At 41.6% G+C, this 18301-nt stretch overlaps 1 protein-coding gene across 1 annotated transcript in view; it reads right to left on the bottom strand.

The window, feature by feature from the left end:
• ANO3 (anoctamin 3) overlaps positions 1 to 18301 on the bottom strand; it is a 1465374-nt gene that overhangs the window by 509212 nt on the left and 937861 nt on the right. Inside the window, exon 14 of the mRNA XM_086959492.1 lies at positions 16395 to 16442. Coding sequence (XP_086815618.1) covers positions 16395 to 16442 — 48 coding nt within the window. The remainder of the gene's footprint in view (positions 1 to 16394; positions 16443 to 18301) is intronic.

Below are 18301 nucleotides of genomic sequence, written 5' to 3' on the forward strand. Positions count from 1 at the left end.
TTTGAACTCTGATGGGGAAAAGGAACAAGACTGTTGTGGGAATTCTATCCCGGGAGGGAGACATCCGAGGAGGTTAGATTGACAGACAGTCAGCTTGGGAACCTATCCGGTGATCAGCTGTTCATTTTCTGGTGAACCGTTCTCATCATCGCCCTGTGGCTAAGGGGTAATAAGTATTTTCCATTTTTCTAATTTTCCTATGCTTAAATGTGTTGAAATAATGCTTAAATGTATTTTCCTAATAAAACTTATTTGAGTTATTGTTAAAGAATTTAGATACAATCTTGTGACAGATAAACTCGAGTCTGTGGTTATTAGAATAAAATCATGTTAAATAAAGGCTGAAGGTTTTAAATTGTGATTGAGCTGGACTCAATCACCATCAACTGATTCCTACTAGTTGGTCCATCGCCCAAATAGCGGAGTACCTTGATGTTTTTTTTAGTACAGACAGCTATCAAAGTTTAATATATAAAATGTATATAATTATTGTATAGGTTAATGGGGTACCCCACATGTCTTGCAGCTCGTCTATTTATCACTGATTCAGGAACTGTGTGAATGTGTGTGGTTTTTGGTGTAATGGGCCCCACCGATGAGTAAATAGTAAGAGTTAATTTTTCCTGAATTAGTGACGCAGGTAAAGGGTTTTATTTTAAACCCGCTGCATCAGCTGTGGCCCTTTTCCCGCCCGCAGCACTAGGGGCCATAAAAAAAGGGATGTCTCCTACTGCCTAAACGGCGGTCGCATTCTAATCTGGAGGGTGGGATCTCTGAATACTTGTTAGGTGGTCGCACTCCTGATGCAATGGCAGTCAGATGCTCGGCCAGCTGCCATCGTAATGAGCCCCTAACTAACAAAATAATAATTAAAAGATGTTGTGTAGCCAAGTCATATAGATTAATGATGACGGTTTATTAAGCGTGTTACAAGTTACAGTTAACTCCCCACCAGGAGCAGCATCCTTGTTGCTCAGCCCAGTCATTCAAGTGACATTCATCCAACCACAAACACTCTTAACATTCTAATGACCTCTCACACTGGCTGAGCAGCAGGGACCTGGAACTCTGGGGATGATGTATAGCACCCGACGAGTCACAACAGAGATGTTAAGCCTTTTGTTTTACATGCACCATCTTTTCAAGACAGGGCCATGTTTATCCACATATAAGTACAACTGTGATGCAATAAAGAAGGTTTGCCTATTTCTGAGCTGTGCTATTCGAGAATAAAGCACTAACTCAGAAAATACTGGGTTAAATAAATTCACTTTACACACTGCTGGTGCATAAAACAGACGCTTGGCTCTGAGCAATACCAGAAAAGCCCATCATGATATATTCCATGAATCTCAATAAAACTACAGCAGATGAACATCATTGTAGTTAGTAATTAACTTTCCACGGCTATCTATTTTAAATGATTTTAAGCCTACCATACAAATGTATCTTTGTAGACATCCACAAATGTTTGACTAGACTCAGGGTACTCTACAGCTAAAGAGCAACTCAAGCGCATAAGCCAAGAACCATGAACAACAATAATGTGCTTATTTAAATCTTTTAATTGTTTTATGGAGGATCAGGTCAACCAACGTTAGTTGGCTACTCTTCCTGCCATTCTCTTGGTGCCCTTGCCTCATTTAGTGATGGAAACTGCTGGATTTCTGCTAGCGGAGCCTCAGCTTGCTCCTCCTGTTCACATTTGTCAATTGCAGCCTGTCAATCAAAGGGCCTCCAGGTCATAGTAACTGCCATCCCGCCCTATACAGGGTGGGTTGACTATAACTGGACATCCCTTCAAGGAAGCATTAGTCAAAATGTGTACGACCAGGCTACTTCTTTCTTCTATTTGTTTTGTACAATGCGGTATAGAAAATGCCTATAAATTCTGTAGATCTTTTCCTTGTTTACAGCAGAGCTGCGAACTTTGGAACTGGAGAACCAGGTTCAAGTCACGGGATCGGGTCAACATCCATGGATTGTGGGTAAATCACTTAATATCCTTGTACCAAAAACATTAAAAAAAATCTGACCCTGTGTAACGCAACTGGTGCTCGGATGGAGTTTGCACTAAATAAAACAAAGTTCACATTCAATTTTAATGTTCAAATACACTAATAACAAAATCATGAATCTATATCCGGCAAATGTTCTAAACGTACGTTTGTCATGCTTGTCCTCTGGAATACATTTTCTTAGCATATTTGTCATACTTTTTTTATTATATAGGTTTATTGTCTGTTTAAATCCGGTTCCTACAATGTAACTGTTGCAAAGTCATCCTGTGCCCTGGGCACCCCCCATTTTCTGCGGACAGGTACTGGTGGTGCCTGACTTTAACTGTGCCTGGGCTCTGCCTAACCAGGCCCAGGACCAGTGTGTAATATTCCCTGTATTGTATGTAAGTTTCTTTAAATTCTTTTTAGACCTTTCTGTTAGGTTGGATTGTTATCTTTTGTTAAGAATTCTAGATTCTTGTCAGATGACTTCCAGCCACTGAGTAGACGAGCTGTATACCTCTTGCTCTCTAATTAAACTACAATTTTTATATATATTTAATCTCCTGCCTTTCTTGGATTCTTAAAAAATTTGGAGACGAAGACCTTGTGAACCCTACTACTACTTGTGTATCCTGATTCGTTCTTCACTTTAAAAAAAATATTTCCCTGGAATATTTTCTTTTTTACTGTTGGGCTCTCACGGTAAATTTATCGCTTGTGACAGTGAAGACATCTCCAATATACTGCAACGAACATATCTACAATACCGCAGTGAAGCTATCTGGAACTAAGGTATTTACCGGCTCCCCTTGCCGTCTCTTCGTTCCGTTGCTTCATGTGTATTTTCAAGCCTTGGTCTCGCGTCCATGTCGCTGGAGCCTTGCAACCAACGTTCCCATTGAAATCTTCTTCTCTCCTCATTGAGTGACCCGCCACGTCATCACGCTTATGACTCTACGCCAGGTCACGTTGTGTAAGGAAGCCATTTTGCAACTATTAAGTGGTTTCCTAGCAACGACTCGCGTTGAAGAAGTTAAACGGAACAGTCCTTTCAATATCTTATGTGATCAGCATCGGCAACCTTAAACAGCGGTATTTATTGATTTATTTTATTATTATTTTTTCTTTATTCTTATGGAACGCTTACAGCAACTTTGAGTAGCAGCATTTTATTCATTTTTTCTCATTGTACACACTCTTACTGTGATGTGCACACCTCAAAGTACCTAATAATTGTTTTTTTATGTGTAAATCGTTGGACTTTACAAGTTGTCTGTTTTGTGCATGTTCATGGTGATGTTCACACCAATTTACAATTTTTCAGCCGTCAATGTCAGTGCATGCGTTCGGTGAGGTGCGCACCTCAAATTTTGTATTAATTATTTATGTGTGCATTCTATCTATTTATCTGGAGATACATAAATTGACTATTTGGTGCATTTTCATGGTTATGTGCACACCATTATATTTTGATACTGTTCTATGCATCTGGTGATGCACACACCACTTTACTCAAATTAATTTCAACTTATTATTAAGAATTTTACATTTATCTGTTGACACTATTCATTATTAAAACATTTATTGGGTGTTGTCTGTTATTCTGTATTATCTCTTATATTCATTAGGCAGTTTGATCCACCTGCAAAATTTCTTAAGGTAAAGGGAAACCCTCCTATTCCTTGGTCTAGGTGGAAGGAGGAGTTTCTGACCTACATTAAAGCTATTGATGGTGAAAGATTTTCTGCTGAAAGGAAGAAAAATATTATTTTACATTGTTTAGGATCCGACGGTCAACTTGTGTTTAGAACCCTTCCACAGACTGATGGTAGTGGTGATAGAAATGTTTTTGAAGATGCATTGAATAGGATATAAACTAGATTTAAACCTTCATTTAGTATCGCACTTCATAGTTATAAATGTTATACTAGAGAGCAAAAGGAGAATGACATTCGATGATTTCCTTACAGGATTACGTGGATTATCTGTACATTGCAATGTTTGTCCCATAACTGATGAGATGATCCGCGATCAAATAATTGTACGTGTTAGGAGTAAAAAAAAAACAAGAACAATTATGGATAATGGGTGATCCAAATCTAACTGATGTCATTAATACTTCTAATGCTATGGAACAATCAGAAAAATGGGTTAAGTGTGTACATAAGTAAAATAAAAGTAGTAGTGATGATGTGTGTGCTGTAAAGACAGAATCACCGCGTTCTGGTACTAGCACTATGCTATCATGTGATAGTGTTGAACCTTTTCTAAAAAAATAATTTAGGTCAAACCTCTTTCAGAAGATATGAGAAGGGTTTCCATTGTTTTAGATGTGGGAATCCTAATCACGCTGCTTCTTTTCTCTTCCTAGGTGTCCTGCTCTTAACAGGATGTAAAAAGTGTGGAAGACGTGGACATTTTGCTACTTTCTGTAGATATTCAAAAACCCAGTGACAATACTAGTGTCATAGGAAAAGTATCATGTCAATTCTGGAGACAGTGTTAATATTAATGGAGGATGTGAGACTGGTATATTATTATTAATAGCAGGGGCAGAGGATGTAGTAGATTTAAATGTCAATAATCTCAGACCTCCGAAATGTCTTGTACAAGTACAGAACGTAGAGTTAGAACTCATGGCTGACTCTGGTTCTCCCTGGACCATTGTCACTAGGGAACTTTTCTTAGATCGTTTTAAAGAAAGTTTTTCATTTGAAGATTTAAAGAAATCTTATATTATTGCCAGGGCTTTTGATGGGTCTATTATAGAGATGGATGGATCTGTTGAAACCATTATTGAGTTCAAAGGACGCACTGCCAACATTAAGATGTATGTTGCAGTTAAAGGTGTCAATGTATTAGGATGGAGAGATCAATGGTCTCTTGGAATTATACTCAATCCTAGGAGTGTTAATCCTGTTTTATTAATTTCACAAGTTAGCAATAGTGTGGATGTTAAAAATTAGAGTAACAACATCATTAAACTCTTTCCTGGAGTTTTATCTGATATGTTAGGAAAACTCAACAAGTTTTCACATAAAATCAAACTAAAGAGAGGAGATGTCCTATTAAGCAAAAACTTAGGACTCTACCCTTATGCGTGAGTGGAGATTTAAAATAACTGCTACTAGGACTTATTGATGAGGATATAATTGAGGAAGTAGAATCCTCTGAATGGGTTTCTCCCATTGTTCTAGCACGGAAATTAGACAATAGTTTGAGACTATGTGTTGATTTGAGGGCACTAAATGCAATTTTAATTGTAGACTGCCATCCTTTACCTATTATACATGAAGTTGTTTCTATGCTTGAGGGTGCTAAGATATTTTCTACTTTTGGCTTACGCTCTGCGTATCACCAAATTGTTATCAATGAAGAATTTATAACGCCCCAAGGTCTCTTTCAAGATAAAAGAATGCCCTTTGATTTTGCCTCGGCAGCATCAGCCTTTCAGAGAGCCATGCTTCACATTTTTAAAGATGTAGATTGACTTGTGAGATGTTTTCAGGATGATATTCTTGTTCTCTCTCCAATTTCAGTAAAACATGCTGAACACATAAGAGAAGTATGTAGACGTTTGGTGGAAAACGGATTAACTTTGAAACAAGAAAAATGTAAAATGTTTTGTGAAAGTGTAGAGTATTTGGGACATACCCTCTCTGGTAATGATGTTGTTCCTAAGAAGTACTTAGTGGAAGCTACTGTGAATGCTCCAGCTCCAGATAATAAAGAAAAACTCTTATCCTTTTATGGGCTCTGCGAATATTCCAGTACATTCATCCAAGACTTTGCTACTAAGATGAAGCCTTTAAGAGAACTTACTAGGAAGCATGTGGAATTTTGCGGGACACAGAAACAAGAGAATGCTTTTCAACGTATAAAAAAATAAATTGTTGAGGGTCCAACCTTAAAACCAATTTGTTTGAACAAAACTTGTATTGTTACAGTAGACGCCAGCATGTATGGTTTAGGGGGAGTACTATCACAAAAAGCTTGGAAAGATGAATGGTGTGTTGCTTTTGCCTCTCGCACACTAAGTGAAACTGAAAGAAAATGCTCTGTGATTGAAAAAGAGTTATTAGGATGTCTGTGGGGAATTGAACATTTCCAGAATTTTATATGGGAAAACAGATTTGTACTTAAGACTGACCACAAACCTCTAGTTTCTATTTTGTCCCCTGGTGGTGGGTGGAATGCAACAGCTAGAATTAGCAGACATGTCCAGATTGCAAGAATACCGTTTTTCTGTAGAATACGTTCGGGGAACACATAATGCTACCGCAGATTGTCTTTCTTACCTTCCTAGTTCTCAAATGTGTGAAGTTGAAGATTCTAATGACATGGAAATGATTGCTTATAGGTCTCACAGGAATTATTTTTCTATCTCAGAAGAGATGTGGGATCAGAGTATGACTTCTGATAAGATCTTGTGTCAGTTTAAAGAGTTCATTCTTAAAGGATGTCCTAATGATAGGACAATTTCAACTGAATTTAAATAATTTTTGCAGGTTTCCTCTGAACTCACTTTTGAAAATAACTTAATTTTGAAAAACTGTAAGTGTGTTCCTCCTGAGTCAATGCGGAATCTTATTCTGAAACTTGCACATGAAGGACATCTTGGAATTTCGTCTATGAAGAGGTTAATTAGATCAAATTTTTGGTGGCCAGGTTTAGACAAATCTGTTGACAAAACAGTTAGAGAGTGTTTTGAATGTATCAATAGTGATAAAATGTTGAACGTTTTTCCTGCTCCCTTGAGACCTGTTCCGTGGCCAGTTTGTCCATGGCAAAACATTGCTTTTGATATATCTGGCCCATTCAATTCATTGCCTTAAGAATCTCATTTTGCACTAGTGATCATTGATTATCATTCAAAGTGGCCAGAAGTTAAGTTTGTTCATCATGCCACTACTTTAACTATCATTTAGTTTTTCAGGGAGATTTTTTTCTTGGGAAGGTTTTTCAGAAATTCTTGTAACTGATAATGGGTACAACTTAAATCCCATGAAATGGAATTTTTTTGAAGATGCATAACATAAAACGTCATACCACAGCTCTCTATGAGCCTCAAGGAAATGGTCCGGTTGAGGGGTTTAACTGTGTTCTTAAAGATGGTGTTGGAACAGCTAGGAAATCAGGCAGAGATTGGAAAATTGTTTCGAGCGAAAAGTTGTGGGAGTATCACATTACTCCACATTCTACAACTAATGTTATTCCTTTCCGTCTCCTTAGGGGTATAGAACCAGTTTCTAAGTTGTGTCCTTGGTGGATTAAAAATAAAATGCCAAAAGAATGTTTTGGTGCTGACTTACAAGTACGAGATACAAGGAAAACAAGACAAGATGAAAATGTATATGACACTAAAATGAAAGTGAAAGAACCTGCTTTTGTTGTGGGTGACTGGGTAAGGGTATGTAAACCAGGCTTCAATGTCAATGTTAAAGGGTCCTCTAAGTTTGGACCACCCATCAAATTAGTTATAACATATCCCAATAGTGTAATGACACAAGATGCTAAAAGTTTGAATGTTAGAAGAATTGCTAAATGAAATGTTCCTTCTGTTTACTTCAACTCTCGCAAACCCAACATTTCCAAGGAGACAGATTCAATTTCTTCCAGAATAAAAATTGGTGCTAGAAATATCAGACCTCCCATTAAAATGAAAGATTATGTTTAGTTATTAAGGGAAGAGATGTGTTTTATATTCACTGTATTGTATGTATGTTTCTTTAAATTCTTTTTAGAACTTTCTGTTAGGTTGGATTATTATTTTTTGTTAAGAATTCTAGATTCTTGTAAGATGACTTCCAGCCACTGACTAGATGAGCTGTATACCTCTTGCTCTCTAATTAAACTACAATTTTTTTATATATATTTAATCTCCTGCCTTTCTTGTATTCTTACACAGTGCTACACTGAAAAGGCATTTAGAATACAGTGAAACACCAAAATACATTAGGGTACACAATGGGTTAGGGTACACCTATGATAACATGACCTCCACTATAAGGCCCTCGTACATAATAGGGCAGGGGGATCAAAACTACCTTTTAGTCTCTACTGTATAACAGGGGATAGCAGTTTAGAGGCCAGCAGCCCTTTCTGCACGTGCGCACTGCTGAGGCATGCGGTCAGTTTAAAAGTAGCCCTGTGTTACAGTACTCCTTTTAAAATGCAAATTGTACCCAAATTCGACTTTGGTGTTTGGGGCACTTAAAAATTGATAAACTACAATGTTTTGGTATATTAGGTACGCCCAGAGTCTTCCCCAGGTGTCCCATTGGTGGGGGGTCAATTATTTATAAGGATGACCATGATAAAAAAAGTTTTAAATACATTGCGTTTAGTGAAATTGCACATAGAAGTGAAGTGCTTCCCAAAATTGAGTTTGGCCGCTAGGAGCACTGTGAAGTTAGAATCTGAAATATTTGTACATATTCAGAACCCCTAAAGTCTCCTCTTGGAGACTATAGTGCCACACTTTGGAGGATACGGTCTTTCTCTGGGATGTTGCCCTACACCTCATCAGACAGGGCTGCCACCCTGTTTCACCCAGAGAACTTGAAATAAGTATCTGAGAGGGGCAGAGCCTCTCAGATCTGCTGCTTGAAACTTAAGCAATTAGAAGGTTCCATGCTGACTCTGACTGCGCCTGCTGCACAATCTGGAACTACAGTCCTGTGGATCAAACCTGCTTCCAAATGACTAAAGAATGGACTCCCTGCAAGCTACAGGTTAACAAAGCTCACCTGGACCATCACCACTAATACTTCCCCGCCTGAAGTACTACCAATGGATTTGTAAGGGTTTTGTCCAAGTGGATAGTGGGAATTGTAAGAAGCTGGCTCAGTATATACTATTCCAAAGTAAGGTATAGTGTGCACAGAGTCCCGTGGATTCCCAAAGGCTTACAGAGGTGAAAGTAGGTAATGCCTTATTCTGTATTTGTAGTAGTGTGGGCGAGCAGTAAGACTTTATCAGAGGATAGTATTAAGCATTTATTGTACACATTCAGACAAGAAATGATTCCACTCACTCAAAGACTATTTATTGTTGAGATTTGTAAAGCGCGAATGAATGCCCTTGGGCGCCTCGGCGCTGAAAACTCGACTCTAGGCTTTTCTAACGCGATTCATAGGGGTTACTGGCTGAACAGCCATGTCTTTAAACTTTTACGGAAGGAGTAAAGAGAGTGACTTAGTCTGATTGGCAATGGAAGTGAATTCCAGAGTCTGGCTGTGTTAACTGAGAATCGTCTGTCACCCCAGGAGACTGTTTTAGTGCGAGGAACAGTTAGTTGATGCAAGGTCACCGATCTCAGTTGCCTTGAGGGTTGATATGGTATAAACTGGTTCCTGAGATACTGCGGGCCTTGAATATTCAGTGCTTTGAATACCAGGCAGAGTGTTTTGAATTTTATTCGATTTTTTATCGGAAACCAGGGAAAATTCCTGATGGTTTGGGTAATAGGTTTGAATTTGGTGGTTTTGGAAAGTAATCTTGCAGCAGCGTTTTGTACTGATTGCATTTTGTTAACAACCCGAGCTTGAGCATTGGCAAAAAGGCCATTGCAGTAGTCGAGTGATGAAAGTACAAGTGAGCTGACCAGAGTTTTGCCTGCACTGTCAGGTAGTAACGGCATGATTTTTTAATAAGTTTTAGCTTATGGAAAGCTGTTGCCGCTGTCTGATTAGCATGCATGGAAAAGTTAAGATGTTCATCAAAAACAATTCCCAAATTCCTAACCTTCGGGACAGGGTTGGGCATGGTTCCAAACAATGAGGGCCACAAAACAGATGACCAGCGTGGGGAAAAGTTCCCAAAGATGACCACCTCGGTCTTCTCGGAGTTAAGTTTAAGGCGACTGGAGAACATCCAGTCTCCTATTGCCTGCATACCTTCCTTGAAGCGCTCCGCCACCTCTTCTCCGTCGTTTATAGCGAGGACTAGCTGGGTGTCATCCGCATAGGAGGTAAGGCCCATCCCATATTGTTTGATGACTCTTGCTAGGTCCGACACATAGATGTTAAAAAGTGTCGGACTAAGGGATGAGCCTTGGGGGACACCGCATGGTAGAGACAGCTCAGCTGATTGAAATGACCCTAGTGTGACTGCCTGAGTCCTGCCGGCCAGGAAAGAGGCCAGTAAGTTCTTAGCTCCCAGTTTGATGCCCATCCTTTCGACATGGTCGATCAAGATGGAGTGATCGACCGTGTCGAAGGCTGCAGAGAGGTCCAACAGTATAAGTCCTTCGGTTCCCCCTTGATCTCTGACTCTGATGTCATCGGCGGCTTTAATGAGGGCAGTTTCCGTACCGTGAAGTTTACGGAAACCAAACTGGGTATTGTCCAGCAAGTGATGTTCCTCGATGTACTCAGACAGCTGCTGGTTCATAGCTTTCTCTACCAGCTTGGCCAAGAAAGGAAGACTAGCAATTGGTCTAACGTTTTTTGGTTCGTCTTTGGCCAGATGCTGTTTTTTTAGAAGTGGCTTTAAAAGGGTGTTTTTTAGGACATTGGGGTAGGTTCCTGACTTAAACATAACATTACACAGTTACGTAATTACCGGAGTAAGTATGTCCAGAACTGGAGGAAAAATTGACTCATGACTAATTGTTTTGTATAAAAATATTTCTGTGGTTTATTTTATTTGTAGAACCAAGCTGCAGGTAAGTAAAATAGTACTTTTTAAGAATAATATAGTTGAAAGTAATTGAAAGCAGTTGGTTTTGTTACAGGTAGGTCAAATGCTCAGCACCAGTTAAAATTACTTTGCAGTTACTTTTAAGATTATTTTCCAGATTACTTTTCAGGATTACTTTTTCACCTCAGTGTGATATGCCTAGATATCACACTGGGACATTTCCTGCTTCAAGGGTACGTAAGTCAGTTTTCCTTAAAACACAGTTTCTTAGGTTCTCATACAATTTCCAACTTCACACAGAACTTTTTCCACAGAAAAACATTCTATGCAGTTCCATGGGAGAAAAACAGGTTATCGGTTTAAAGGTGAGTAATCGGTCTTGGTCTGGGGAGTTGGGTTTCTGGGGTTAGAACTAGAGCTCCCCCAGGGTCAAGGATGCACTCAAGGATCACCCTTAGCGGCACTAGGGTGGCCTAATGTTATCCAATGGGGGAAAGAGGGCCTCCGGTTGGTGACTGCTCATGGACACGCCAGTTGGATGTGGGAGCAAAGCTCCTAGGGTTTAGATCAGGGCAAAGGGGGATCTGATTTAGCACACAAGGTGCACCCACAGCAACAGCCGGGTGCAGAGTGCTGATTTGGGGTCGGCTGCCCTGTTGTTGTTAATGGGTGCTGCCGGTATTGGGTTTTGGCAGCAGGCTCGATCCAGGAAGTCTACTGGGAGGAACCATCAGCTGGGCAGGTAAGTTGTAGGGCTTGGGGACATTGGTGCACCTCAGGTACTCTTTGCCAGGGCGCAGGAAGGCCAGATGCTGCAGTGACTTTTGAGGTCAGATTTCACCTTACCGGGCCAGTCGAGGATGGGGGAATCTCTGTGCAGAGGCTGCAGTTGACGTCGGGGAGTCGTGGAGGGGTCAACCCACAGAGGACTCCGACTCTTGAGTGCTGGGGGACCTCGCTAGGACTGGTGGGCCACTCGGACTGTGGCCATATATGATGGGTGCCGTGGTGGTTCCAGGCGTCGGGCTTCTTTGTCTTCAGCAGGCTTGGAGTCTTTCTTTTGAGATTTTTTTGAGCAGAGCTGCTGTTCACAGGAGGTCCGGTCTTTGTTGAAGATAGTTAGTCCTCCCAGGGGTTCTGGAGGTTGCTGGCTGCAGGACGAGGCGACAGTTGGTGCAGGATCTCTGGAAACTGCAGACGCGCCGGCAGGGTTGAGTCCAAGTCAGTTCTTCTCTCCAGTCTCCTCTGAGTCCTATTTTGTCCTTCTTCATTGGCTGCAGGAATCTGCCTTAGAGGTCTTGAGGTCAGTAGCCAATGGGCTACTGACCTTAAGGGTGACTAAACCCTTGGTATGCTCACTCCAAGTGGGAGAGGGGGCACAATCCCTAACACTGATTGGAGAGTGCTTGCCACCTGCAAGATGGCAGGCACTGAAGAGTGGGCTTCACCTTGCCTCCCCCACCTGGGCGGTAGAGTTGGCAGAGGTGGGCACACCTTCCTAGACTGTTTAATTTTTTCCAACTGTTTGCCCGCTGAAAAGGGGTTGAGACAGGAAAGGGGGCCTGATCCTGATGGCAGGAGAGGCTGGGTATTGTGTTACAAAGGTGGCAAGGCCTTTGTAGCTCCCCTGCCACACATGGCTCTTCCTGACCTAGAGGAGGAATGGCCACCTCCGCCAAGGAAAGACTTAGTTTCTGGGCTCAGAGAGCAAAGGCCCCCCTCCCCCCAGGGGTCCAGAAACTTGTCTTGTGGCGGCAGGCAAGGTGTTTACCAGTCAGGGAACCCACCAGAGGCTGGTCTTGTTGTTCAGGGGGTATCTCTAAGATGCCCTCTGAGTGCATAGTATAATACATCCCACCATGCTATCAGTGAGGGTTTATTATGCTTGAGAAGTTTGCTACCAACCTTCCCAGAATTCAGTAAAGCCATTATAGTGCTGTGGAGTTTGTAATGACAACCTCCCATACCATATACTCTTTATGCCTTTACTTCACTTACAATGTCTAAGAATGGACTTAGACACCGTAGGGGTACAGTGCTGATGCAACTGTACCCTCACCAGTGGTATAGTGCACCCAGCTAGAGAGGGGTGTCTTACCTGTACCATAGGCAGTGGGCTGTAGGACTTCCACACAGTATGTGTGCCATGGCGACTCTTCACTTTTCTCTGCATCCAAACTAGGGGTGGGCGGAAAATCCGTTCCGCTCGCGGATTTTGCGGATTTTCGGGAAATCCGCAATCCGCGAGATTTGCGAATCTCCCGCAAAATCCGCAAATCCGCGAGCAGCGGATTTTGCTCGCACTGTTCGCGTGAGTTCGCGTGAGTTCGCGCCCCGCGAATAAGTGCAAAATTGCAGAAATACGATCTTAGCAAAACTGAAAGTAACTACTTACCAGGTTCAAAAGTTCAGGCTCATCATTAGTAGCCATTTCCTGTAGTGCTTCCTGAGGGGCCCCTCCAGAGTTCAGTTGCCAGTTGAAACTATTATGTGACCCTGCTCTGAACCTCAGAATAGTTACACATATGCCACAAAGGTCCTGAATTACAGCTAAGGGAGACAAGCAGGAGCCAGGCTGGAAGTTAAAATCCATTAATCAGCCCCTAAGTCATTATTGTCAGTTGGGGCAGGGCAGGTGTTGTAACTAATTTTGCAACAATGAAAGCACTTAGCAAGTGCAAAAGATCACTAATCAGGGCGCACTAAGGAAGCAGGTGCCAGCTAAAAAAATATTCTGTGACACATTAATCAGCCCCAAATTAATTCAGGTCACTTGAGGCAGGGAAGGTGTGCTTTGCTTTGCCGAAAATAATGTACACTGGACAACCAGAGGGTGTGGTGATGAAACAGAGGGTGGCATGGGTGGGCCAGAGGGTGGCATGAGTAGTCAGAGAGTGGCAGTGGTGACAGAGAGTGGCAGTGATGAAGAAGAGTGTCCCAAACAGGCTGGACACGTAGAAACAACAAGTTCGCGAAACTTGCGACCCGACAGGTAAGTTCGCAATTTGCGAAAGTGTACAAAACCCTCGCGAACTGGCAGAAACACGGGCGAACACAAAAAAAAAAAATCCGCAAATTCGCGGGAATTCGCGGATTTTGCGGATTGCGAATCCGCAAATCCGCAAAATTCGCGAACGCGAGATCCGCAAAATTCGCTCATGGCTAATCCAAACACGCAGCGTGCAATGGCAGTGTGTGTGTTTAGCTACAGGATCTCCAAGGCTGGCACAATATGTGCTGCAGCACTTAGAGGCCTTCCCTGGTCACAGTGGCTTTGGTACCCATGGTACCTTTTACAAGGGACTTTGAGAGGTGCCAATTTGGGGTACAAAGGTACAGTTTTGAGAAAGAACACAAGCCCTGGGAATCTGATTGGCGAGGACCCAGGGCACATCAAGTCAAAGTGCATCAGAAATCTCGCAAAAAGTGCGTGGGGGCAGTTACTGCAACAGAAACACACTTTCCTACAGGATTTGAAGTCCCGAACTTTCAAGGACCATCTTGGAGCTTCTAGACCCATGGAGTAAGTGTTAGACATGTTGGACCCCTCAAAGCAACTTCAGGAAGAAGTTTGGAGCAACTTTCGAAAAAATCTCCCTAAGTGACCAACTCAACCTGGCAGCTGGCGACCATGAACCGCACTAGGCCTGCTGTCCAGGTATGTCCCACTGAAAAGCTCCAACTTCTAGTGTTTGACTGGTAGTTGGTTAAAAACGTAGGCCGGCGAACCGTCACCGAATCCAGCCTAGTGAAGAGCATCAAGGGAGCACGCGAGAAAAAGCTCTGTAAAAGTGTCTAAGTCTGAATTTAGAAAAGGTGACCGGAACCAACTGTGAGCCAGCCTCTTTCTCTGGTTTGTCTTGCTGGAAAGCCCCGGAGGTCACACTTCCACAAGTTTGACAGCAAGCTTGTCGCAAGGGAAGTCGGTGAAACCTCACCCAATCCGGACTGGCTGAGAGCTGCGAGGGACCCGGGAAGAAAAGCTTCAGAAGATTTTCTAAGACCTACCCCGACGGGTAGTCACACAGGGCTCCACCGTGGTCGATCTGAGAATTTGACTTTGTCCCGGTGTAGCGCGATCAGATGTCCCAATAGGCGCTATAGGTTTCTATTAGCTTAAAGTGATAAATCTTTAAAAATTCATATCTCCGGTTCCCTAGGTTTTTTTCATTTTGGTGTCATTTTAAAGATATAAATATCTCCTATTTATATAAATTAGTGTTGAGTTTTTATTGTGTGTTTTGTCTTAATTACTTACTGATTTTGTGTTTTTAAATTCTTTTCATACCTGTGTTTGAAGTTAAGCTTATCTGCTCGCAGCCAAGCTACCAATGGTTAAGCATGGGAATAATTTTCTAAGACCAATACTGAGCGCTATATTGTTTTAATGGTCCTATTGCCAGTGGTAGATATATATTTACCACTTTCCAACAGTAACACTCCCCAAATGTTCATTAGGGCAGTCAGTAGTCCATTGAGTAGATGGTGGGATGTTCAATTGCCTTGCAAAACAAAGTTGTTGATGTTTGATGTTCAGACTGGAATGGACATTAGTAATCCAAGTTCAAATGAAGGATTCTCCTAATACTACCCTGATTACATTCAATAAGAGCAAAACATACTTTATGACATACGGTATGGGGATGTATATTGTGAAGCTACATGCTCATAACAATGCTCTTATGATCTTAGCCACGATCTACCTATCCCAGAGTCATATGAGTGAGAGACAATCAAGGTCCGTATTATACATTGTGCCCCGGAAGCGCAACCGGCATGTGTGCCGGCTTTGAGCGCAGCCAAGGCACAATGGTATTACAGAATTACGGCAGACATCTGTGCTTCCCTTTCTTAGGTACAGTTAGTGCTAGCGCACATGTAGCACCAGCGCTATCATTAAAGGGCGTCCCCACATTTAAATGGGGTTGTGCCCTATGCAAATGAGGAAATCACTTTACCTCTGCGCCCGTGACATATTACTGATGTGGGTGCAGAAGCAAACATGCCTTTAAAAGCCACTCTGAAAGTGTGCCACAAAAAAGTAGCATATTTTCAGTGTGACTCCTAAAGGCAGCCCGCTGTGGGGGAGAAAGGTAGTCCGAAGGACACCTCAGACATCCCCCTGCTGATGGGTGCAGTCACTCACTGCACCGACCTGCATAGGCATCTCTAATCCCGATTATCAAATGATCAAGTTGCCACCTGCACATAGGAACACAGCAGCTTTCGTATTTCACTTGAATGCGCTGCTCCCGGGGCACCACAAGTTTGCGCATACATTCCAATACGGTGCACTTTCCTTGTTTGCGCAAGGCACACCTTTTGAAAGGTGTGATGTGACACAAAGAAGGAACGGGTGAAGTATTCATAATACAGTCGGTGGTGTTATGGATTTACATGAGAAATACCAGTGAGAAATACCAGTCATACAGGCATTCAGGGTTCACTTCCATTGGCCAAACAGAAGACAACGCCCTGGGTCTCTTTAGGCCAGGTAACAACATATTTTCATAAGAGAGGAGAATGTCTAGTTACATTTGAATTTTGCCAAGGTCGATTTCACATTACTGCACATCTTACTAACAGTGGTTATAGTCACTAAACAAAGAAAAAATATTCTCAATGGTCAAGAGGGCAGAAAAAAATCAGACTGCTTTGAGCATGCCAAATGGAATGATGAGGCCTGAATGGACCTCTGTTTAACAGCGAATGATCTCCTAAACATATCCAAACGTAGCTCTAACTTACTATAAGTGTCTGGTGTTTTTCCCACCCTCCCTTCTGCTGGTCCTTTCTCTGAAAGAGAAGAGTAAGAGAGAAAAAGAAACAGACTCAAGAGTAAGAAAAGACAGACACCCCACACTCAAGCCACCCATCCCAGTAAACAAACATATCACTTGACAGGAAGTAAAGCATGCTCAATTGCATGCTTCAACAGGAAGGAAAGGAAAACACATACTCCCCAGCTTTTATGGTGAAGAGCCAGGCCTCATTATATAACGTGTTCTCTATTCCTTTTATTACAACTCCACCTCGTTGATCATCTTGTTCAACTTTATCAGTACATGCACGCCTTGGTTTGTTTCATTTAGTGCCCCATCGAATGACACGATCACTTTGCTAAACATATATTTTCACAGGTAACTTGCAAACCATTCAACTTCAAAATTGAAAAATCTGTGGCTGAATAAACAATGCAATCTAGACATCTCCCATGTTGGAAAAGATTATTCGTGCAAATGGTTAACTTCTGATTACAAAAATGTTGGAGTATTTCTGTTACAAATCGTCATCTGAAATATCATTATCATCTTTTCAAGAACTTGATCACGCATCGAGTATGGCTACTAGCTGAGAGATGTAGGTAAATGACTCAAAATGCCCCAAAAATTACTAAACAGATAGAATATGTTTAATCATTCCAATGGGCCCGTCAGTTGAGCGCCCCGAGAAAATTTCCATTTTTTAACTAAAAGTGAACATTGTCCTCAATTTGATCTTCCAGTTGACTTTTTGGCAAGTTATTGAGTGAGAATTCATGGCTTTTGTTGAAACAAAAGTTGTTTCTGACCTTGATAGTATTGGTTCTTACAAAACTTTGAAACATGCCCATGGCGATGCTTGGACACTTTGCAAATTATTCTGTTGCAAGTTAAATACTCCAACTAGTGTAACTGTGCTGTATCCATGCCCTCAGTGTAAATGACCTGTGTAGAAACAAGGTATCCTTTCAATTGGTGGCAAATATCCATGTTCTGATAGTCACTTAGACATTTGTGTATTCCATTTGTAGAGAGGAAGCTTCTCTCGGGTGAGTCATGAGACAATGGTTCTGTCATAGATGATGCGCAAAGGGAATTGGTTGGAGTTGATGTTAGGGCGGAATCCTGTATCCACAGAGATAAGCAACGGATATGGGCAACATTACTAGCAGGTAGCTGCAACTTTGCTCTCATTAAATCTCTATAAAAGTTGTAAAGTGGAGTACGCCAATTCGATTTCAGTTTTGATAATACAAGTTCAGTTTGTGACAACTAACCGCTTTGTTGCACTAGTTTGTGGTAACATGTGTGCTGAATCTTTATGGTACACACCTTTCTCAGGGACATCTAAACTCTTCTGGTTCTGGTCATGGGAAAATATATGTGAATGTATTGTCTATTATTCGCTGATGAGTGGCAGCTGACCTCTTCATACTGAATGCCATCAACCCATAGGTAGTGCTGGCAGTAACACACCCTGGTACTTCCATTTGCAAAACATAATCTGACCTTTATTCATAGATCAATGGCTAGCCCTTTGAAATCAGTGATAAACTAGGAAATCGTGCAGGACATAGTAGTTTTTGTTAATTCTTCAAGTTTCCTCAGTATCAAAGAAGTGTATTTTGATAGTAAGAGCAGCGCATGCTTATTTTTACGATTCCTCACATTCAATGGCGATTTTTCTGTTTTTGCTCTGTATTCTTTTGTGTAAAAGCAGTTTATTTTGGTAACTGTAATAATTTTGAAAGGACCACGGCAAATTCTTGTAAAGGCTCCAAGATTGCTGCTTACACTAAAATATTCCAGGAGAGGGCACAGTATATGTCTGCTTCCGATTTCTCATGAGGACACTTAATAAATTATCGTCCTCGCCATGCACCACGATCAGCC

This window comes from Lissotriton vulgaris, chromosome 2_2 (assembly GCF_964263255.1).
Source record: "Lissotriton vulgaris chromosome 2_2, aLisVul1.2, whole genome shotgun sequence".
In the NCBI taxonomy this organism is placed as follows: domain Eukaryota; kingdom Metazoa; phylum Chordata; class Amphibia; order Caudata; family Salamandridae; genus Lissotriton; species Lissotriton vulgaris.